The sequence below is a fragment of the Giraffa tippelskirchi genome, chromosome 13 (genome assembly GCF_054371585.1).
Source record: "Giraffa tippelskirchi isolate mGirTip1 chromosome 13, T2T-mGirTip1v1.2.pri, whole genome shotgun sequence".
NCBI lineage: Eukaryota > Metazoa > Chordata > Mammalia > Artiodactyla > Giraffidae > Giraffa > Giraffa tippelskirchi.
Genome location: NC_137287.1, coordinates 66,306,641 through 66,331,525, shown reverse-complemented (window position 1 = coordinate 66,331,525; position 24,885 = coordinate 66,306,641). Strand labels below are relative to the sequence as shown.

At 43.6% G+C, this 24,885-nt stretch overlaps 1 protein-coding gene across 2 annotated transcripts in view; it reads left to right on the top strand.

Annotated features, from left to right (window-relative positions):
- The first annotated feature begins 217 nt into the window (after window positions 1–217).
- The window catches only part of NEBL (nebulette), a 363,259-nt gene continuing 338,591 nt past the window's right edge, over window positions 218–24,885 (top strand). For both annotated transcript variants that reach the window (XM_081556675.1, XM_081556674.1), the window contains exons 1-2: window positions 218–573; window positions 1,896–1,990. In XM_081556675.1, coding sequence (XP_081412801.1) covers window positions 505–573; window positions 1,896–1,990 — 164 coding nt within the window. In that variant the 5' untranslated portion in view covers window positions 218–504. The remainder of the gene's footprint in view (window positions 574–1,895; window positions 1,991–24,885) is intronic.

The following is a 24,885-nucleotide window of genomic DNA, read 5'->3' as shown; positions in this document are numbered from 1 at the left end:
GTCACGCTGCCTGCGGAGCTTTCCGGGCGTCTGCCCTCCCCCTTCCTCCGCTTCGCCCGCCCTCCCCCGGGGCCCGACGTGCTCGTTCCCTGCCACTTCGGTCGGGGCGCGCCGGTGGGTTTGGCCTGCGCCGCGGCGGCGAGGCGGGGGAGCGAGTGAGCGCGAGGGGCGGGAGCAAGTGTCTGTGTGAGTCACCGGTACCTGGAGTGCGAGCGGCGCAGAGCGAGCGGCGCGGAGCCCGAGCGGGAGCCGAGCCCGAGCCCGAGCCCGAGAGCGCGGCCGACCCCCCCCCCGGCGCCAGGCCCGGCTGCGCACCCACCCGCGCCGCTGCCGCTTCCCCGCGCGCCGCGCCGCCCGCTCGCCCCCGGCCCCGCGCCCGGCCGCCCGCCGCCCTCCCGCCTGCCCGGAGGCGGTGCGGGGCTCGCCGGGGGATGTCACAGCGGCTCCTCGGAGCCCCCAGCCGCCGTCGCCGCCGCCCAGCCGCCGCCCCCGGGAACCGCGACAATGAACCCCCAGTGCGCCCGCTGCGGGAAAGTCGTGTATCCCACCGAGAAAGTCAACTGCCTGGATAAGGTGAGCGAGGGGGCGCTGGGCCAGCCGAGACCTGCCGGGCTCCGGGCTGCACCTGCTCGGAGAAGTTTTGGCATTTCGGTTGAAAAGAGAAGAGTGGGTTTGTGTCTGTGTGTGTGTGTGTGTGTGTGTGCGTGCGTGCGTGTGTATGTCTTGGCACCGGGTGAGGGCACACGAAGACGCCCGCAGGAGTGCCAGAGAGCACGCGTGGCCACCGTGATGTTGGAACCGGGAAGGGCTTTTGTTGGGGTGCGGGCGGCGGGGGTGCGGCGCTGCGCCGGCGTTGGCGGAGCGGCTGCGGAGGGCGCCTGGCCGAGTGCTGCGCGGGGCCGGGAGAGCCGGGGCTGGGACCGGGCCCCCAGGGGCAGTTCGGCTCGTCGCACCCCTCCCACATCCACTCGGACCCCTCCCTGTCCTGCACCCGCACCCCAAGGATCCGCCCGGATCCCCACCTCACCCCCGCCCCAGCGCCTCCCACGAAGGCGGCTAGGTGGAGAGGCAAATAGTAATTAATATGTCATGGGGCGGCCGCTGCCGCATTGCTAATAATAATCCCCGCCGGAGAGCCCGGGCTGAGCGCGGCGAGCCAGACCCACAGGGGGCTAATCCACCCGGTTGGGAATTCCAGAGGAAGTAGCTTTAGCCCAGACCCTGCAGCCCTGTTCCCCTACCCTTCCCGGGCGTGGATGGAGTTTAACAGCCCAGGAGAGAGACCCTGGCTCTATCCTAAGCGACTGACAATTGAACCTGGCGGAAGGCGGTGCTGGTGAAATTTGCCTGTGGTCACACAAATGCCTCTTAAGAGCACGCTGTCATCCCTATAGTCATTCCAGACAGAGTCCATCTTTCTTGCAATTTAGTGGAAGCTGGACAGGCATGGGGAGGCCAGGGGTACCTACATAGTGCGCCTCTTGCCACTTCGGGTTGCCTGATTTGCAGTGGACACTGTTTATCGAGATGCTCCAGACAATTTAGGCACTTTGAACTGGATTCATTTTCCTTGGGGCCACTTCACAGTCTCTATTTCTCCATTAACCAGGCGCAGAATTCCTTTTTGGCTGCTTACAGAAGTGTGATACAGGCAGAGCCCTTGGCATTTCTTCCATCTGAGTCTGTAAATTGCGGTGGGGATTCATTTAAAACTCAGTTTTAATAACTGCCTGCTTTATTTACTTAACTGAAAGTCAGCAGACGTCCACTGGTACCTACAATCATTTTGTTGTAGTATTTTCAGATAGGAGGACTAAAAATGTCTCCTTTCTGTCCTCATCCCGGAAAGAACTGGCATTGTACTGACATTTTAAACATTTATTTTTTTTTTTCAGTATTGGCATAAAGGATGTTTCCATTGTGAAGTCTGCAAGATGGCTCTCAACATGAACAACTACAAAGGCTATGAAAAGAAGCCCTATTGTAATGCGTAAGTATTGTCAACATGGTGTGCCAGGTGCGGGCACAGCAGCAGAGCTGAGAAGTGAGTGGATCTGCCTGTTCTGAAGAACTGGCTTACTGTTGTCACCCAGGCGTGGCAGTGACCAGTTATCTGTTTATGCCACATGCTCTGGGGCCATGTACTTTGTTGAAGGTCATTGCATTTTTGTCTTTCTAATGTGCTGGGTAATTTGTGTGTGTCTTCAAACAGAAGGTTAGTTCTTGAGATTCACTGTTGCAGAGTTAAGAGACATTGGTTTGAAGCTGAGGAACTTACACACCTGAGAACATGCAAGCTATGAAATGCATGTCAGATTTGCATTTTATTCATATGACAGGTTCCATTTTAATCATATGGTGTTGAAATGCTACATTTTCTGCCCCAACCTAGTCGCTTGGAGAAAGGAGTCTTGCTCCTTTGCTCTTAGCTGAGACTGCTCCGGAGATGCTGGAGCTTAACAAGGGAAGCAAAGAATTGAGACCTGGGTATTTCCAACTGATTAATAGTAGGTCTGTTGGTGGGGATTAAAGTTGGTAAGTTATCTTTGGTGGGCTTTTCTGTTGGCATGCTTCCAACCTATGTTAATAGTGATTAGGTAGCATTTATACAGTGCTTATCATGTCTCATGCCCTACTCTAAGCACTTTGTGCATACTGACTCATTTAATCATCACAGACCTTACAGTTTAGAGGGTTATTATTATTCCCATTTGTCAGATGAAGGAGTTGAGGCTTTGAGAGGATAAGCCTGGATAAGGGGCTCAGATCACTCCTGGAGCCTGCAAATGGTCAACATAGCCCAGTGTGTCCAAATGGCTACCTTGGCACCCTCCGCGTGTGTTTCTCCACTTTTTGAGCATCCTCCCACTCAGACTCTTTTCAACTGTGGGCTTTTGGCCCTGATGGCTGAGCCTTTTTCCTCCCAGTTCCTTTGTGGGGGCTTATCCAGCCTGGAGGCGGCAGGGGAGCCCTAGCCTTCTGGCTGGAACTTTGCCAGAGATTCATTCTCCCTGGAGTTTTGAAAACAGGTTCATTCAGATCTCCTGGAGATGGAGGGCCTGTGGTTCATTCCTGCTTCACTCATGGGAGTGATTTTTTCATAGATGGTAAATTTTTGGTAAACGGATGTAATGTGCTCATACTTCTCTGGTGAATAACTTAATTAAGAATCTCTTTGTATTTCCTTTGGTTCTAGTTTAGTGTTTACAAATAGACCATAAACTTGATTTTCAAGAAATCAGAAAAGGGTAGCATTGAACAGAATTCATGATTTGAATAAGTGAAGTCCCCAGATAGTTCCAAACCATTGATGTTTTCTGCCCTCCTGTATCATGCCTCTTACTTGAGTCACACAGAGCAATAAATGAGGTCCGTCATGGTCGCCTGCTTCTCTTAGAGGTGTGGAGTGTTGGTTAGAGATTAAAAGCAGGCAACAGTAACTAGAATGGAGAGCCCACCCTGCCCCATCCCACCCCTACGACCCATAAACAGGAAGATTGTTCTTTGGTTAAAGGAAAGTGAACCCTATAACTCTTCCAGCCTGTGGCCTGATTCCATCAGGCTGCTTGGGCCACATCAGGATTCTTTATAGCTTCACAGTCTGAAGTTTAACCCGGTGATAAACTTTGGTGGCCCTGGAGGAATGGGGAGGGGAAGGGGAAAGACAGGAAGAGGAAAGCCAGGAAAGAGAAAAGGAGAAGACAGCAACAAATATATATGTATATGCATAATGTACTTATGTGTGTATATATATGTATATAAGATATATGTATACTGTATACATATGAGCTTCCCATGTGGCTCAGTGGTAAAGAATCTCCTGCCTTCCAAGCAGGAGACTCAGGTTCCCTGGAGAAGGAAATGGCAACCCACTCCAGTACTCTTGCCTGGGAAACCCCATGGGCAGAGGAGCCTGGTGGGCTGCAATGGTGTCTCAAAAGAGTTGGACACGACTCAGCAACTAAACAACAACAACAAATATATGTTTATACGCATACATAGACATACACATATGCTCACACACACAAAGAACTGAATGAGGGAGAAAAAAGATGATAAAAATAAAAAAGGACAAAAAAAAGAAGTGTAACTGAAGTGGAGTTTTTGACTGCTTTGGGTCATTTGAAAGTTCAAAGCTTACTGCTGAGTTTCAGTTCACTCTAGTTAGAAAAGACTATCCGATTCTGCAGCAAGTCATGGTTGGCTGGTTGGTCCTCTGACTTCAGTGAACTAGTGCCCAGAACTGTGGAAATTTGGACCCCCAAACCAAAACCCTCTCTTTGTAGATAGGAAATATCCTGCTGTGTTGTTTCATAGGTCTGAGTCTTATTTTTAATACTTTAGGTGTATCTAAATGGAATGCTTACAGGTTTTCTCTCTAAAATTTCGTATGTACCTCTAGTGCTTTGTTATTAGGTTTAAGTTGGGTTTTGGGGGTTAGCAGCATCTCAGATGTTTTGCTTTAATGTCGGAACTGGTAGTCCACCTCATAGAGCAGAGAGACAAGGGAAGACAGAAATCTATCTTTAGCAAGTAGAGTTGACGGTTTAAATGTTTAATTTAGTTTTACATTCATGTCACAGCTTGATATGCTGTCTCCCAGAAAATGAGCCTGGCAAGCTTGCAGGTTCTACCTGCTGTTCAGGCTGGTAGGCCCCTATTCTTGACCCTTATTTTTCCAAGGGCACAGGCTGCCACGTAAATTCACTGGTCAGCGTGGATTACCCTCTGGAGATCCCAATGCCTTTGCTCTAAATCAGGTGCTGTATGTCAATCAGCTGTTCCCTGTGGTCTTGGCCAGAAGGGCTGCCATCATTTCTCTGGGTCAGTGGTGGAAAATTGATTCTCTGAAGCATACTGCTACCGGAAAATGAAACATTCTATGTCCATGTAAAGTAATATTTTATCTGCCCCTGGTTTGGCTCAGGAGTGAATATATGTACATACTTAAATGAAAATGACTGTTCTTCACCCCCTGTAACTTCTTATTGTGAAGATTTTCATACATACCAAATAGTTAAAAGAATAATGCAGTGAACTTCTGTATACCCTCCACTGAGATGTAACTGTTCTTAACATTTTGCAGTATTTGCCTCATGTGTTTATCTAGTTATCTATCCAGATATTTATTTATTTGTTGGGCCATTCATCAGTTTTAGGCATCATGTTAGTTTCATACATCAAGATATTTTATCCCTAAAAATGACATCACACAGGTACTAAGAATAAGGATATTTTTCTTAAGGAATTGCAGAGCCAGTATCACACTTAAAAATTTAACAAAAATTTCATAATAGCTTTTAAAATCTTGTTCATATTCACATTTCCTTCACTAGCCTCAGGATATATTTTGTAGCTGGTTTTTTTTTTTTTATTTAAATCCAGGATCCAATTAAGGTTCATGCTTTACATTCAGTTGTTATAAAAATGACAACTTTTCTTGATTATTGGAGGTTCACTATCAGTTGTTTAATTTCTGCTGTCATTTCTGTTGTTTTACATAACCTGTCAGAGCTTTCAGGAAAAGGACTTAAGTAGCATTTCTTGTAAAAATAATGCGTATAATTAACTTAAGAACCTTTAAAGTAAATATTAAAATATGCTGAAAAAATTTGAAAGCATAAGCAGACATTTAGGGTTTTTTAGGAAAACATAAAGGCTTTTCATTTTAACTGATACCCAAGGGCAATTTTTTTTTTAATGGAATAAAGTAGTGAGTATTTTCTTTAGTTTAAATGTGTTGCTTGTTTATATTCTCATGTGTTTAGAGAAGAAACAAGTTTTCTGTTTGATTTCATGCAAAGGAGAACATGTATAAAATGTAATTTGCATACTATTTAAATTTTGATCTTTTGATAGAAAGATCAAAGTATAGTGCACACTAGTTGTAAGATTAGGCATGATACACATTTAGTTCCCAATGCAGCGGTGTACCCTATTAAAATATTTAAAAACAAACTGATCGACTTGAGCACATGCCATGTTTCCACAAGCCTTTATGTTTTATCAGCAGGCAGTGGATTCTTTTGCACATTCAAGATTTCTTCCCATCATGGAACTTGCAAAGAAAAGAGGATTAGGCAATATTTTTATTGCTAATAAATCCTGGGAACATAACACTAGCTGATTAGACAAAAAACACAGCTCATATCTGTAGGTGAATTAGTATGCCAAGGTAAACTATAAATGTATTGCTAGCCAACAAGCCCCACAGAGAATATAAACCCCTTAAGGCTGTTTGTCAAATAAATAATTTAATGTATTGTAAGTGCCAGAATTGCATTTATTATATGTTTGTAAAGAACCTATTGGTTCTTGAGATATTCTGAGCAATATCATCACTTAGCAATGCCAGTGACTGACCATTTTATGTACTATCACAAAACTTCACGTTATTTTAGGTCAGTGGAAGGGCCAGTTTATGATGCCATCTCTTAGTGGAACACTGCCAATAATTTCCCCAAATCATCACTTTTGCAGGGATTTTTGGGGGCTGCCCGTTTGTCCTGACCTGCCCACATTTAATATCCCTTGTATCTGTGTCAAGTGTATCTTCAGTTAGGGGCCTGAAGGAACACAAGTGTCTGTACTAAATATGCTTCGTTATCCTTCCAAAGAAGCTTCCTTCTCACCAGATAGTTTCACTTAACATAATTTTGGAATAATTTAAAAATAAACCAGCAGGAGCTGTTCACTGTATTTACTTTCACTCTGCCTGTGTTAGCATTCTGTCTTGTGAATATTAATGGACTATCTACAGCCTGGATGATGCCGGGCAAGGTGCTCCTGGTTACGGGCCACTCAGAACGGTCAGCTCCGTTCAGCCAGCTTGCCTTGAGGGGGTTATCTAGGCCAGTGACCCAGCAGCTCTCATCTCCTGTTTCTCTGTTGGTGACTCTCCACTAGTGCCTTTACTAAGGGGACCTCAGAGGACACAGAAGGAAATTGAATTTAAACCTGAGAGATTTTTCCATCACATATTTGCCTTATCTCTGCTGACGCCTCCCAAACCTGGTTCCATAACACTCCAAGGACTGAGTTATCTCAAGGGGACTTAGGAAATTCTTGTTATCAGGTTAGCTTTAATTACTTAAGAAATTTTTATGAAAGGCACAGTGGGACAATTGGCAAGTTGGAGCCAGACAGAACTAAACTCGAATCCTGGCTCCATCATGGTCTACTGATTCTCTGATCACCGAGCTTGTCTTTTCACCTGTGAAATGGGTATGTGTGTGTGTGTGTATGAATATGTGTGTGCGCGCACGAGCGCTCAGTCGTGTCCGACTCCTAAAATGCGAATAGTAATGCTTAATCTGCAGATCTCAGTGAGAATGAATGAGACTGGGCATGTCAAGGTTCCAGCCTGGTTTCTGGCACATCACAGACCTTCAGAAAACTGTAGTGCTCTTATTTCCTTGGTGGTGCTTTATTGAGGGCTGAAGGAGGAAAAAGAGGATGGAAGGCGGAAGAAGAAGTTCCTTAGTACCTGGTTCCAGGACTGCCCCTCAGATACCAAAATCCGAGGCCACTCAAGTCCACGGTCAGCTCTTTCTGCATTGGTGGTTCTGCATCCTCGAGTTCAGCCACCTGGGGATCGAGTTCCACTGTAGTATTTATTGGAAAAAATCCACGTATAAGTGGATCCTTGAAGTTCAAACTCGTGTTGTTCAAAGAAATGATAGTCACACCTGTTAGAAGGTTTATACTAGTATTTTGCACACTATGGGTTGCCACACATTTGAGGGTTGTATCTAGAAGTTAAAGAATGAGGGAGAGAAGGGGAGAGAGAAAAGAAGAGGGGAAATATCAGAATGCATTTGAGTAGTGGAAGGAGTACTGTTTTGGCAAAGATTTTTTCAAGTCATATGTGTAAAGTGTGTATAGCATCATGATGTAAAAAATATTTTTACTGGAAGATGTAGTCAAAAAAGATTTGAGAAACCCTAGCTTAGTTCCCTGTTCTTAACACCCAACACATCACAGAGCATTGGAAGTTGCCAGTATGTACAGTGTTGTGCAGAAAGTGCGTGAATTCAGACAGCCACTGCTTTCCCTCTCTCTGTCTGTGCAACCACACCCTCTTCCATACTCAGCCATCCTTCAGGACTCAGCTCAGCCACAAGAGCCCTCACCATCCTATGGAGGAACCACGAGCCCTTTTCCTGCATGGCATGGCTCTGAGGGCAGCTGTCTTGCTTCCCCGGTATCTGCAGAGCCTGGCACTTAGCGCTCAATAGAGATTGGCTGCCTCAGTGAGTGTGATGGTTATGCTGCAGCCCAGGGTGTGGTCTCTGGCCTTCTCCCCCAGTTCAGGATGTGGCCCAGCAGAGCTCCTTCTAAGCCTGGTCATCTAGAGGAGCTGGCTTGAGAACAGACCTTGTAGAACCTGAATGGTGGTCCAGTGGCCAAGCTTCACCAGATCTGAATACCAAAGGATAAAGTCTCTCCACCGGAGGCATAGACTCACCTTTGCCAATCCAGAGTGATCATGATGAAATTTCCTTTTCATGCTAACGGGCTCGGTTTCAAAATATGATACCTTTCTAAAAGATTCTATATGGATGCTCATTTAGTTTCTTCTGAGTTTAATTATGATCTGTAAAATGGGATAATTTCTACCTAAGAGGAACGTTTATAGAAATGAAAAGGGGAAAATATTTGTAAGCCTCAGCACATCAGATAACACCTATTAGTATCCAAATGTTATCCCTTCCCTTTATAATAAATTGAAAGTTGCTTATTTCCCTTTTAAAGAGAGGAGAAAAATGTCACATTGTTAAAAGCAACCCTTTCTGTGGGAGGACATTGTGATACATAGAGGTTCTAGTTTGCATCAATTAGAATTCTGCCTTGTCTGACTTTTCGGTTGCCTACTGCATAGAGAAGATGAGACCTTCTGCATATAGACCTGATGTGACAGGCTGACAGTTGTTTTTCGTTTTGCTAAAACTGGATGATTGAAAGTGAGGGAAGGAGACACTTTATTTGAACTAAATAAAAAGGTTCCAGTGTCCATGCAAACTGATCTGATTCTCAGGTACCTTATGGAACCATTGACGACATTGGGTGAATTTTAGTATTCTTTGAAATCATTGTAGAAGGCTGTATTTACACGTCACGCCCTGAGTTCTGCCACGTTTGGAAGTATTTCCGTCTATTTATGATGATCTGTGTGTTACAGAATGATGTCAGGTTAGAAAAGATTTGGGCCTAAAGCACAGCGATACTTCCTAAATCACAGTGAGATGCAAGGTTAATGCAAGATATAGATGTGTGCGCTTAAAGGGGTATTGATTATGTGTCAGGGGCCCTTGTCAGGGTGCATTTCAGTACGTCCTTCTTTAAACGTTTTCACATGAGTGCTTTAAAGGACACTTGGTTCTTGGGAACGTCAGGAGGGTGAGTGAGGCAGACAGACCCACACATGACACCCCCATCCTCCAGAACTTCAGGGCCCCCTCATAGCTCAGTCTCTAGGGGCACAGGAAGTCAGATTTTTTTTCTTTTCCTTTCTGGTTCTGTTCTCCTCTGGTCAGTGTTACAGAAGAGCTAGGCTTTTTACAGTGGGGGAAGTGGGAGCTAGAATAATGTTGATGAGCTGAGTACCCAGAACATTTTGAGGATTTGGTAAAAGGATAATTTTTTTGGTTTTATTTTTAATTGAAATATAGTTGATTTACACTGTTAGTTTCAGGTGTATAGAAAAGTGATTCTGTTTTATATATATAGATATAGATAAATATGTGTGGTGGTGGTTTAGTCACTAAGTTGTGCCTGACTCTTTGCAACCTATGGACTGTAGCCTACCAGGCTCCTCTGTCGATGGGCTTCTCCAGACAAGAATACTTGAGTAGGGTGCCATTTCCTTCTCCAGGGGATCTTTCCCAGCCAGGGATTGAACCCAAGTCTCTTATGTCTCCTGCATTGGCAGGTAGAATGTTTACCACTAGCGCCACTGGGAAGCCATATGTGTGTGTGTGTGTGTGTGTGTGTGTGTGTGTGTGTATACACACAAGTCATATGTATATATATGTATACACTTTTTCAGATTCTTTTCCGTTATAGATTAATACAAGATTTGAATATAGTTTTCTTTGCTATACAGTAGATCCTTGTTTATCTATTTTATATACAGTAAAAGGATGATTATTGATTCTAACGTTCAGCTAATGAATCAAACAGTTCTGTAGCCTCTCTTGCAAAACTAGACATGGGGCAGAAGCGTAACCAGAAAACAGGAAGCTGTGGGGAAGGGCCAGGTCTGAACAGCAAGGAGCATTTATTCCAGCACTGGAAACCCAGGGTTCACTTTATCTGTGATCAGCTGTGTGGTTTCTTTAGTCCTTGAGAGCCTCTCATCATGTTCAGCTTCTGTTTACTTTTCCACACTCTCTGCCGACTCATTCCCATCGAACCGTAGGAGGAGCTAGAAGAAAACTAGTTCGATGGGTGTACTTTTGAATAGCCTGAGATCGATTTGTAGATGGATGGCCTGGAGGTATATTTCTGCTTCATCTCTGCAGTCTGAAAGGCTTTTAGACAGAAATCCTTGATCAACTCTTCTGATGCTCATTTTCCATCCAGAGCAGGGGCAGGTCAACCACACAGAGAGGTAGAGACATGGGATGGCCACACATGGCTGTGGGTCAGAGATCTGGGATGTGGAGTTAGACGGTTTCCTGCTGGTGTTGAATTTGGTCTTGAAATCTGATTTCATGATGTGTTACTGGATCAAGAGTGTGAACTGCACCAAGTTCAGGAAACACACAGGAGCATCAGGAACAGTGCAGCGAATGCACACATCAGTACGGTATAAACATGTATTTTTGATGGTCTGTTTGGATGCCTGGATCATCTCCTGGCTTCTCATCCCACCATCCATCCAGGGCCCCGTGTATCTCTGTCATAGTCTACACACTCTTTTTCCTTCTGTCCCTCCCCACATGTTTATCCTCTCTGTCCTTGCTCTGCTTCTGGCTCTCATACTCTTTCGTCAGTGATCAGAGCATTGTCCCCTACCTGATCTCTCTGTTCTAGTCTTTCTCGCTTTGTTTTTTTTTTTGCTACACATCCCATGTGGCATGTGGGATCTTACTTCCCTGACCAGGGATCAAACTTGTGCCCACTACATTGGAACCACTAGACCACAAGGGAAGTCCCTAGTCTTTCTCTTTTTGAATACTTTTTCTGTCACTGCAGTTTATCTCTTGAAACCACAGTTCTGGCTATATTATTCCCTTATACATGCACTTCTGATGGCTCCTCACTGCCTACAGAAAAACAAAAAAGGGTTTCTGACAGAAACCCAGTGCTTTTCATACTTTCTCCACTGCCTTTCACACTCCTCTCAAACCACACTAGCCTGCCAGCTCTGATGCCTTCATTAAGTTTCTTAGCTGAGGTCTCAGTATTCTTACCTGTAAAATGGGCATCATAACAGACTCTACCTCATAGGATTAAGGGTTCATTAGCATGTCATTCTAAATAATAAGTTTAGCCACAGTTTCAAGCATACAGTTCAGTTCAGTCGCTCAGTCCTGTCTGACTCTTTGCAACCCCATGAATCGCAGCACGCCAGGCCTCCCTGTCCATCACCAACTCCCGGAGTTTACCCAAACCCATGTCCATCGAGTCGGTGATGCCATCCAGCCATCTCATCCTCTGTCGTCCCCTTCTCCTCCTTCCCCCAATCCTTCCCAGCATCAAGCATACAGTAAGGAGGTATAAAAGTTAGATTTTCATTGTTATTAAGCTTGACATGGTGATTTGACCTTTTTCTCACACTATTCTTACTCTGTGTTCTATCCTCCCTTCTTTTAAAATTGCTTTGGGACCTCCCTGGTGGTCCAGTGGTTAAGACCTCACCTTCTATCCGATGCAGGAGGTGTGGGTTTGATTCCTGTTTGGGCCATTAAGTTCCCACATGCCCATGCTTCGTGGCCAAAAAGCCAAAACATAAAACCAAAGCAATATTGTAACAAATTCAATAAAGATTTTTAAAAAGTGATCCACATTAAAAAATACTTTAAAAAGACACCAAAAAAAAATCTTAAAAAAATGAAATTCCTTTAATCTTTAAGGCACATGGTCGTAACCACCTTTGTGAAGCCATTCTGCACTCTTAGTTAATTCAGTTCAGTTCAGTTCAGTCGCTTAGTCGTGTCCGACTCTTTGCAACCCCATGAACCGCAGCATGCCAGGCCTCCGTGTCCGTCACCAACTCCCGGAGTTTACCCAAACTCATGTCCATTGAGTCGGTGATGCCATCCAACCATCTCATCCTCTGTCGTCCCATTCTCCTCCTGCCCTCCCATTCTCCTCCTGCCCTCAATCTTTCCCAGCATCAGAGTCTTTTCAAATGAGTCAGTTCTTCCCATCAGGTGGCCAAAGTATTGGAGTCTCAGCTTCAGCATCAGTCCTTCCAGTGAACACCCAGGACTGATCTCCTTTAGGATGGACTGGTTGGATCTCCTTGCAGTCCAAGGGACTCTCAAGAGTCTTTTCCAACACCACAGTTCAAAAGCATCAATTCTTTGGCACTCAGCTTTCTTTATAGTCCAACTCTCACATCCATACATGACCACTGGAAAAACCATAGCCTTGACTAGATGGACCTTTGTTGACAAAATAATGTCTCTGCTTTTTTAATATACTTTCGAGGTTGGTCATAACTTTCCTTCCAAGGAGTAAGCGTCTTTTAATTTCATGGCTGCAGTCACCACCTGCAGTGATTTTGGAGCCCCCCAAAATAAAGTCAGCCACTGTCTCCACTGTTTCCCCATCTATTTGCCGTGAAGTTATGGGACCAGATGCCATAATCTTAGTTTTCTGAATGTTGAGCTTTAAGCCAAATTTTTCACTCTCCTCTTTCACTTTCATCAAGAGACTCCTTAGATCTTCTTAACTTTCTGCCATAAGGGTGGTGTCATCTGCATATCTGAGGTAATTGATATTTCTCCCTGCAATCTTGATTCCAGCTTATGCTTCTTCTAACCCAGCATTTCTCATGATGTACTCTGCATATAAGTTAAATAAGCAGGGCGATAATATACAGACTTGACATACTCCTTTTCCTATTTGGAACCAGTCTGTTGTTCCATGTCCAGTTCTAACTGTTGTTTCCTGACCTGCAAAACAGGTTTCTCAAGAGGCAGGTCAGGTGGTCTGGTATTCCCATCTCTTTCGGAATTTTCTACAGTTTATTGTGGGCCACACAGTCAAAGGCTTTGATATAGTCAATAAAGCAGAAATAGATGTTTTTCTGGAACTCTCTTGCTTTTTCGATGATCCAGCAGATGTTTGCAATTTGATCTCTGGTTCCTCTGCCTTTTCTAAAACCAGCTTGAACATCTGGAAGTTCACAGTTAACGTATTGCTGAAGCCTGGCTTGGAGAATTTTGAGCATTACTTTACTAGCATGTGAGATGAGAGCAATTGTGCATTAGTTTGAGCATTCTTTGGCATTGCTTTTCTTTGGGATTGGAATGAAAACTGACCTTTTCCAGTCCTGTGGCCACTGCTGAGTTTTCCAAATTTGCTGACATTGCTTAGTTAATTACTGGACTCTTTCTCTGTGTACCCACTGTAGTCTTTATGTCTCAGTTTTATCACTTATCAGGAACCCTGCCTTGTACTAGAACTGTGCTTGTCTTCATGTTCAAGCTGGTTTCCTGCTGAAATTGGACTGTGAAGTTCTCAGCCAGTGTTGGAGCTGGGTTGGGTGTGGGGAGTTAGGTCAGCTGCAAGAGGTTTGCTTCTTGAAGGGATTATTTCTCATGTGTATTTCAGGAATTGAGAATATGTTGCAATGCTGCAGTGCAATTCTTTAAAAAAATTTTTTTTAATTTACTTTTGGCTGCACTGGATCTTCGTTGTTGCATGAGCTACTTTCTAGTCGTGGTGCACGGGCTTCTCATTGCGGTGGCTTCTCTTGTTGAGGAGCACAGGCTCAATAGTTTTTGTGCACGGGCTTAGTTATCCTGCAGCATGTGGAATCTTCCCAGGAGGATTCCTAACCACTGGACCACCAGGGAAGTCCTGGAAGTGCACCTCTGATGTGTAAGTGAAGGGTGCCATCCTCAACAAGACAGCCCTTGCTTCAGATGCCGCTAGAAGTTCAGTCGTCCCCAGGCCAACCACCCCTCAGACCAACTAGCTACAAATTTGGAGAGGGGGGTCCCCAGCCCCTTCAGATTTGACAGTTTGCTAGAGTGACTCACAGAACTCAGAAAAGTCCTACACTGAAGATTATTGTTTTATCAGGACACAGGCAGGACCAGTCCAGCAAGGAGACACATAGGACCTGGTGTGGGAGGGTCCTAGACCTGCCCTTGCTCTGTGGAGTCAGGAGCAGTCTGCCTTCCTCCTTCCCTCCCCACACATCCATGCATTCCCAAACCAGGGATCTCAGCCAGATCTGGAGCTTTGGTGTTCAGAGTGTTTAGTGAGGTTTCATTGTACAGGATGATGACTCTTTGGCCATGAGATTATTTGACTCCAGCCCCTTACCCCTCCCTAGAGGAAGTCCATTCACGTCACCCAACTCAAAGCTCCAGCCCTCTAATTGCATGATTTCTGGAGTGACCAGCTCCATCCTGATCATTCTGTTACTACAACTCAGGCATGGACCCCGGGGCTCATGAATATCAAAGATATTTCCAATTACTTGTGAAATTCCAACTATTTAGAGTGTGTCCCAGGAACCAGGGACTGCTGCTGCTGCTGCTAAGTCGCTTCAGTCGTGTCCAACTCTGTGTGACCCCATAGACGGCAGCCCACCAGGCTCCCCCATCCCTGGGATTCTCCAGGCAGGAGTACTGGAGTGGGTTGCCATTTCCTTCTCCAGTGCACGAAAGTGAAAGTGAAGTCGCTCAGTTGTGTCCTACTCTTCGCGACCCCATGGACTGCAGCTTACCAGGCTCCTCCGTCCATGGATTTTTCAGGCAAGAGTACTGGAGTGGGGTGCCATTGCCTTCTCCGGAACCAGGGACTAATGCTACTCAAATTCATGATTATACAACAGGGCTGCTTCTCACTGTCCTCATCAGATGTCCTGTTTGCATTGTTGAGACTGCCCTGCCCTTTCATATCATGAATGTTCCTATCCCATCATGACAAGAAGGACCATCTAAAACCCACCATATCTATGTAATCCATCAGTAGAGGCTGGGGAAGACATATAAGCTGTTGACAGTCTGCACACAGAAGGTGGGTGGGAGGACCTATTTGTGGAAGGACCCTTGATATAACTCTCTAGGTTTGGTTTTTATAAAGGAGCACGTCTTTCCTATCAGCAAGTTACATTCTTGAGGGCGGGAATGATCCCAATTGCCTTTGTACCCTTTGGTACCTGCTGTATGCTTGGTTACTGTCCCCCCATAGTGCAGATTTCACAGCAGCTCTGTTGGGGGTGCAACGAGCCCCTTTAGTTGTCTGAGCCATACAGCTCAGCCTCAGGCATCCCTCACTGAGAGCAGGCTCAATAGGAAGAAACAGACTTTCTTTTCATGAGGATCTGTGTGGTGATCCCAGTGGAGTGGCCATGCTTGGGCTGACAATACACATGAACAACAGCTACTACTTTCTCTGTTTAGGTGGAGTATGGAAATTTATAGCTAGATTATTGGTCACTGACATGCAGTCAAAAGGTGACAAGAGGAGTGCCATCTACAAAGGCAGTTGGTAAAATCACTTGGTCAAAACTATGTTTTTCCAAAGGTCTCAGGAGTGACTCCTGTGTTTTCTTTGTTTTTAAATTGGTTTAGAATGAACTTTTCTGTCAACCCAATACTTTTTGGCCACACCACATGGCACGTGGGGATCTCCACCAACCAGGGATCAAACCCACGCCCTCTGTGTTGGAAGCATGGAGTCTTAAATCCTGGACTGCTAGGGAAGTCCTTCACTCCTGTGTTCTAGACATCAGGCCACGTTTTCATTCACTTGCGGATCCATATACTTTTTTCCGGAAATAAGTATGATTTATTTAATCCCTGAAACAAAATATAATCAGGGATTAATTAATCCCTGATAAATGAAAAAGTCTTTACATCGTTTTATGGGGCTTCTCTCGTGTCTCAGATGGTAAAGAATCTGTCTGCAATGAGGGTAGATCTGGGTTCAATCCCTGGTTCAGGAAGATCCCCTGGAGAAGCAAATGGCAACCCACTCCAGTATTCTTGCCTGGAAAATCCCATGGATGGAGGAGCCTGCTGGTATACAGCCCACGGGGTTGCAAAAACTCGGACACGACTGAGCAACTACCACTTCACTTCATGGAAGCATTTACTTTTCTTTAGTGACTTTCTTCAATTCTGTCTTTTCTTCCAGATTTCCAGAACTTCAATAACAACTCAGCAGGATCTATGCTTATTCCCCCTCCTCTATGCCAAAGCTGAAGTACTCTCTCTCCCCCTCACCCCTACCCCTCTTCTCTCTCTCTCTCTCTCTCTCTCTCTCGCTGTATTAAACTCTTCTGTATTGCCACTGACGTAGTTCTCTGGTTTCCTTAACATTAAGTGAAATTCTATTTTAAAATGTCTAGATGTTTAAGGCACATAATAATTAAGGGTTATTCCTGTCAGGAATAGAAGCACCATATTAGAACAGTTCTTCCTCAGAGGCTGCTAAAGAAGGAAAATCCTGTTTAGAGGGTTTGCCTCTGTGTCTTTTTTTTTTTAATGGTAGTTATGTAACATCAGGTTTAATTGGCCAAGAGTGAGGAAGCTGGTTTGATTGTGTGTCTCGTGGTATCTGTACCTGAGGAGGTAAGTGGTCAGTGAAAGCACCCATAATTGTACACGGGGGCTACTGCCCAGGAAGTGTCCTGCACAATGGTGATTTGACAGATGTTGAAAGAGAAGCAGTTTGTTTTTTCTTCCTGCCATGATGAGTATGTAACAGCCACTGAATAAACACTTGTGGATTGACTTTAAAAGCACATTTGTGCTGAATGGGATATAGCAGTCCTCTGTTTGATAGTAAACCTCCTAACGCTGGCATCTTTCTCTGGTGTAGCCTGGCGGGTCAGGAGAGAGTGCTACTCAGGGTTTAAAATGTAATTCCCTGAACTCTGCTCAATGTGATGTGGCATCCTGGATGGGAGGGGCGTGTAGGGGAGGATGGATACTATGTATGGCTGAATCCTTTCCTTGTTCACCTGAAACTATCACAACATTGTTAACTGGCTATATATAACCCTATACAAAAATAAAAAGTTTAAAGTTAAAAAAAATTTAATTCCCTGCAGGAGAGAACAGGTGGTAACATAAAAGAAAGATCCCAGTGTACAAACTATCGGGTATAAGATAGGTTCAAGGATGTATTGTACAACACGGGAAATAGAGCCAATGTTTTGTAATAACTGTAAATGGAAAATAGCCTTTAGAAATTATATAGAAATAAGAAATTAAAGAGAAAAGAAGAGGAAAGGTTAGCAATCATTTTGAAGAGGCTGCAGAGCACAGAGAATAATAACTGTGGAGCCAGATGGCCCGACTTCAAATCCCAGCCTTGCCACTCACTAGCTGGGGAGCGTCACTCAAGAGTTCTTTGTTACAGTTTCCTAATCTTTCCTAATCTGTCCTTATCTGTAAGTGGGAGGCAGTGATAGTTGAGCACATTATTTACAGAAAATTCAGTACAGCACCTTATACCTACAAGTTCTCAGTATATAGAAACTATTGTTTGTTTGTTTTTTTTTTCTCTCTCTCTCCAGGTCTCTTCAGATAAAACTTTGCCTATACTTGTCACTTATTTCTAGAGTCAGGCATATCCAAAATGGTGGTGTGGTACCCACTGTCCATGTGTAAATGTCTTTGTACTTTGACCGAGAGTGGAGGAGAGGGGAAAACCCCTGGAAGAAAAGGGTGCTGGGATGCTGTGCATGGTATTCATTCTCAAGGCAGACTCTGTAGAAGTTAAATTTATAGTTTGACGACACCTCATTTTATTTTGTATGAGGATAAAGAATCTGTATTCAGTTCAGTGTTTATCCTTATTGCTTTAGGTTTTTCGGCAGGGGATGTCTACATCTGGAGAATGTAAATATGGGGTCTCACAGTACACTTGAGTAATTCAACTGAACAAATATTTGTGGAACTCAGATCCAGAGTGCAAGGCAATCTTGAATCATGTACAAAATTCTGAGGGACGTAAAGACAGCTATGAAACAGTTCTAACCCTTGGGTTTAAACAATACAGTCTATTGAACAAGATAAAAAGAAAGAAAAATAAGAAGTACCTGTGTGGAGGATGAGGAAGGATTGAGTAATCCTCAGAAGAGACCAACAGGGTAATATAGTGATGATCTCACCCATCTGTACCAAAGCATAGACGCTAACGATGGTTCATGGGATCCAGAGGTATTATGGGTCTGTGGTGGGGACAGGCTAAGTAAGTCCTGGTGGGGCTTGCTGTGCTAAAAAAGAAACAAACCTAATAGGTGGGTCCGTGTATAGAAGGTAAGAAAGTGGAAGGTGAAAAAATGATGGAGAACTTTTGGAGGAGGATGAAATGAAGGAGAAGCCAGTTTATGGCAGACCAGGGGCCACTTAACACAGATACAAAACATAACTGATGGTTTCTCCACGTGTGTACACTTTGGCACAGAGTCTAGAAGCTGTCTAAAGGGAGGCTTTACTGAGACAGCTGTTCAAAGATTAAAAGAATATCAGTTGACTGTTCGCTTTGCTTTTGTTTATAGTTTCCCTGTTTTCAAGCTGCTTCTGACTTAACGTGGAAAATGAGGAAGTATGGGCTGCAGATATCCTCGCAAGTGGTTGCAAGGATATTGGAGCAAGTGGTCTCTGCTCCCTTGATGCTCACCAGAGTGAGAGGAGACATTGCTGGTCCCACCACATCCCAGATTTCAGGAAACCTGTTCACAGTGTGTGAGAAGCAGAGGGGGCGTGTGAGTTCAGGAAGCCCCAGGTTATGAGGCAGCAGCCATGTAAAGTTCAGTCCCCCCTGTGCATCCAGGGGCAGGCACGGTCCTGGGCTCACAGTCGGCCTTTAATAAAGAATTAGTGAATAAATGAAAGAAGGAATAAAAAGAAAGGGGGCTCCGTTAACTGGAAGCCTTTGAAACATAAAGTTCTGATTGAAAATGTTAATTATTCCAGTGAGGGGGAAAATGAGTAACACCTCTTAAAACCAAAACATGCAAAAAAACAACATACGGCACCATGTTGGAGTCTTTTGAGCTCTGATTAGCATGACACACAGTTTAAAAGATGGGAAACTGAGAATTTAAAAATGCACAAACAGTCTAAGATTAGGGTCAGGAAAGCTAAAGGCCAACTTGAGTCATGGCTTGTGAAAAATTCTCGAGACAAAAGAATTTTAAAAGCTTTTATGTTCCAAGAAGGAGCTCCCAGGTAGTTCAGTGGTAAAGAATCTGCCTGCCAGTGTATGAGACGCAGGAGATGTGGGTTCGATCCCTGGGTTGGGTAGATCGCCTGGAGGAGGGAATGGCAACCCACTCCGGTATTCTTCCCTGGAAAATCCCATGGACAGAGGAGCCTGGAGGACTAAAGTCCATGTGGTTGCAAAGAGTCAGACAACATTGAGCAACTGAGCACACACATGTTTCAAGAAAAAAGCTGAACTGTGGCTTGGGGAAGATACTGGAATAATAAAAATGACATAGGAAAGAGTAGAATTATTCAGTTCCTAGTTAGCTTTCCTCTTTTCAACCAAGAAGAAGGTATTTAAAACTAAAAAAGACCCATAAGAATCATTAAGAAATTAAAGCCTAGGAGAGCAGGGTGAGGAAGAAGACATCAAGCCATTCTTCATGGTAATGAAAGAAGTTGGAATCTCTAGATCCAGATAAATCTCTAGATCCAGATGAATGGCATCATAGGGTCCTGAAAAGGCCCTGTGGACGTGGTCCTGGAACTGAAATCGTGGATCCCTCACCCTTGATGATGAGAGAAGATGTGATGGGGGAGTTACTAGATGGATTTGGGCGCTCAGCTAGGTTAGTTACTTCCCTTGGCTCTGCCTCTGGGCTCTCATTTGTAAAATGATGTCCTGACAGCCCACCTGACAAATGATCAGTGTCTCAGATATTGACAGTAATAGCACTTACTACCTCTTCTGGTTATTGTAAGGAATAAATCAGATTATCCATGTAAACAGTTGACAGAGTTGATATCATCTAAGTATCTGTTACATTCATTATTCTTTGAGAAATAATGAGTATAATTATTGGTCTCCTTGAGAAATTATCCACACAAGAGAGCTTTGGAGATGGAAAAATATTTCAAGTTTTAGAAAGGAGAAGAAGAGACAGATTGTAGAAATTACAGCCTAATAAATTTGACATTAATTCCTGGCAGAATTCTCATGTGGATAAGTTCAGAGATGGCTTGGGAAGATCAGCATAAAAAGTCCTAATGGCTTCTGTATTAGTTTTCTAGGCCTGCCGGGTGGACTACCATGAACAGGTGGCTTAAATAGCAGGAATGTATCATGTCACAGTTATGGAGGCTGCTGCTGCTAAGTCGCTTCAGTCGGGTCCGACTCTGTGCGACCCCATAGACAGCAGCCCACCAGGCTCCGCCATCCCTGGGATTCTCCAGGCAAGAATACTGGAGTGGGTTGCCATTTCCTTCTCCAGTGCATGAAAGGGAAAAGTGAAAGTGAAGTCGCTCAGTCATGTCCGACTCCTAGCGACCCCATGGGTCTGCAGCCTACCAGGCTCCTCCACCCATGGGATTTTCCAGGCAAGAGTACTGGAGTGGGGTGCCATTGCCTTCTCCGGTTATGGAGGCTAGAAATCCAAAATCAAGGTGTCCCCAGGATTGGCTATTCTGGGGGTGGTGGGCATGAGGGAGGATCTGTCCTGGGTCTCTCTCCTTTGCTTGTAGATGGTTACTGTCTCCCTGTGCTCTTCACATCATCTTCTCTCTGTGCCTGTGTTGAAATTTCTCCTTTTTTACAAGGACAGCGGTCATATTGGGTTAGGGCCCACTCAAATGTTGTTGTTCAGTCGCTCAGTTGTGTCCAGCTCTTTGTGACCCCATGGACTGCAGCACACCAGGCTTCCCTGTCCTTCACCATTTCCCAGAGTTTGCTCAAACTCATGTCCATCGAGTTGGTGATGCCATCCAATCATCTCATCCTCTGTCATCCCCTTCTCCTCCTGCCTTCAGTCTTTCCCAGCATCAGGGTCTTTTCCAATGACTCAGTTCTTTGCATCAGGTGGCAAAGTATTGGAGTTTCAGCTTCAGCATCAGTCCTTCCAATGAATATTCAGGATTGATTTCCTTTAGGATTGACTGGTTTGATCTTGCAGCCCAAGGGGCTCTAAAGAGTCTTCTCCAACACCACAGTTCAAAAGCCTCAATTCTTTGGTCCTCAGCCTCCTTTATAGTCCAACTCTCACATGCATACATGACTACTGGAAAAACCATAGCTTTGACTAGATGGACCTTTGTTGGCAAGGTGCCTGTGTTGAAATTTCTCCTTTGTACAAGGACAATGGTCATATTGGGTTAGGGCCCACAAATGACCTCACTTTAACTTGATTCCCACTGATGTTTCTGTAGATACAGCCATGTCCTGAGGTCCTAGGGGGTTAGGAAAAAAATTTTTTTAATTCTTTCATTTATTATTTTAAAAATATTTGTTTATTTATCTGACTGTGCCCGGTCTCAGTTGCAGCACATGGGATCTTCATTGCATCATATAGGATCTTTATTTGTGGCACACAGGCTCTCTAGTTACCGTGCAAGGACTCAGTAGTTATGGCTCATGGGCTTAGTTGCTCCTCGGCAGATGGAATCTTAGTTCCTGGACCAGGTATCAAACCCGCATCCCCTGCATTGCAAGATGGATTCTTAACTACTGACCACTAGGGAAGTCCCTTAACATATCTTTTTAAAGGGGAATTCAGCCCTTAACAGATTCACTAACGAAAGTCAAGCCAAGCAAAATAAGCCTTACTATTTTGGTGGCATAGAAGAAGAGAAATATATACAGAGTGAACTTAGAGTTTTTTTAAAAAGGTATTCAATACTCTTAATTTTCACAAATGAAATTTATGATGAATATATTCCCCCTCCTCCCATGCAGGCACTTGGTTTAATCTGCGTTTGAATTACACACCTTGGCTCCAGTATCTGCCTCTTCACTTGACTCCATGTTCTCAAGACCTCACCCTTATTTTCAAGGCTTTCTTCTTGTCCACCCAGGACCTTTACTTTGTGACATTGTGTGCCTTGTAAGCTTGTGAAGCAATTATGAAATTGTTCTCTGATGGATTGTTCCTGCTCACAGGAAAATGGCATTAAAATATTTATGGAGAAATGAATTTCAGTTTCCAATGGAAAAGGCCGGAAGAAATATGGTTTAAAATTTCATAGAAAATGACACCGTTCTCATTATTTTATTTTGAAAAGGAGGAGGGAAAAAAATCTCCTGACGGTGACTTCACCTTTTAGTTCATGTGAAAAATTCCGGTGTGGAGATTTATCATCGTAATATTTCTACCATTGAGGATTTATATTTTCATTTCAGAATTTAATTATTAATTTGATCATGAGACTTTCTCAGAACTTCTTTATTAAAACCTCTTTTATTATTTTATTAAGTAATGAAGAATTTCATCTGTGTTTCAAGAGGTAGTGGAGTAGGCTGACTTTTGTCACGTTGGCGTTTAAGTGTAAGCACTGGGCTCCTAAAAAGTACACGTCCAGGCCTGCAGGACAGGTGGATCCTGTGATAAGACTTGTGTGGGTCCTACTTTGTTTTCAGTAGCCGTGCTCCCTGCTTAACCTAGTCTCCCAGGTGAACCTTACTACCCGATAGAAATCTTATCCACTCAGCGAGTTCATGTGTATTTTGAAAAGCAGCACTTCTCCTCCACCCTTGCCCCCTGACTTTGAAAACAAATCCAAACACACTCCTCCTTTTTCCTCCTCATAATCAGATATTAACTTTCAATGCCTCCCAAGTCCTGTTGAGGTTTCTATCTTGAGTTAATTTTTTGGTAGCTCTTTGTCTATTTACACATGGCTGCATTTTGTTCCGCAAGAAGCTGAATGGAAAGCTCTTAAGGCTTAACAAAAAGACTTAGCCTACCTTTCTCCAGTTGTCCTGGTGTCTTTTTCTCCTCCCATAAATAAAAGAATGCCTCTAATTTTGTTTTCCTTTATAGTTTCTGTTGGTCCTTTCTGTTTTCACCACTTGAGTGGCCAGGAATTCAGCCTTGATATATGATGGACCTTTTTAATTTTTCTAAAAATCTTTGACCCCCTCAAAGAGGATTGCTGGGCCTGGCCTGAGACTGTGGTGCAGTAACCCGTCTGGCTTTTGAGAGTCATCAGAGGCTGGTGGCCTGGGGCCTGTCCACCTCTGTCCTCATGCAGTGGGGTGGCTAGTCTCTACAGAGGGATTGGTTATGAGAGGAACAGAAAAAGTGTTTTATAAATATCAAGGCACAGTGCTACATCAATGGAAGCAGGAATGAGCACCTACCTGACTTGCTTTTCCAAGTGTCTCTTGCTCAATTTTTCTCTTCTTTCTAGAACTGGCCAATACTTTATCCAGTTCACTGCTCTAGTTTTCCTTTCAAGTGTAGCAATTGTTTGAGGCTTAGCAATGCAGCAATTATGTGGGTTTTGAGTGTGCATTTTAAAGCTGAAGTGTTAAATTTTTATGGGCACAGTACTCATGATTTCAAAAGCGTTCTTTTCCAAAAGTGTATTTTTCAAATTGGAATATGCCTGTTCACATTATTTTAGGTTTTCTGTAGGACTGAAATTTTGAATGAGAGTTTGAGAGGGGAATAATATTTTTTTTCTGTTAGCTTTAAGCTTCAATTAAAAAACAATCCTCATGGTCAAAATCTTAAAGATTTATTTTATGATATTGTTACGAAAGATGGCACATACATCGTCTCTTTAACATTCTGAATCATGTTGAGAGGTGCAGTGTTTGTTTTCATACTCTGTTTACAGGTGCTATGCAAAGCCAGGAGTGTAGCAGGCAGAGAGGAAAACCTCTCATTTACATTGTGGCTCCCTTTCTAAGTTTGACTTGAGTGTTTGCTTTAAAGAGAATTTCTTTTCTGTATGAATAATATCAGGCATTCTCTTCTGAACTGAGGAATTGTTCTTTTCACAGTCAGTTTTTAGCAAACATCTTTTGCAAACAGTGAAACATTTCTGAAACACGTGTCATGAATTGTTCATTATAAACTTTCCTATTTTGCCTGTTCTAGTCTATGTGACTCTATTATACTATGCACCATTTAATAAATATAAATGCAGTCCTGCATCTTACTTTCACAAAGACTTGTATTTTATTTTTGTACATTCAGTAGTCTGCTCTTATGCTGGGGGATACGTTCCAGACCCCAAGTGGGTGCCTGAAACCATGGATGGTATTGAATCATATGGATACTATGTTTTTTCCTATATATGTATATATGATAAAGTTTACTTTATAAATTTGGCACAGTTGGAGATTAACAATAATAACTAATAATAAAATAGAACAATGATAATACACTGTAATGAAAGTTATATGAATGTGGTTATTTCTCTAAGAATATCCCATTTTACAGATTTAAAGCATTTTGCATCTTATCTAAGCACTTATCACTCACTGTGGCCATAACCTATGCAGTTTGAGGTGCAACAGCAAAACATGAAGATTTCTTTTTCCTTCTTCGTGATTTCACAGATAGGTTATTTGTTCTTGCTCTAGCTCATAGCAACTTCAACCTACAAATTTTTCCTTTCCTTATTAAGTCGGGAACTTTCACATCTCACTTACAGAAAGTGCTTAATGGCTTCTCTCTGGCATATTCAAATCACCAGCATCGCAACTCTTGCACCTAGGGGCCGATATTAAGTGACATAAGGGTCACTTGCA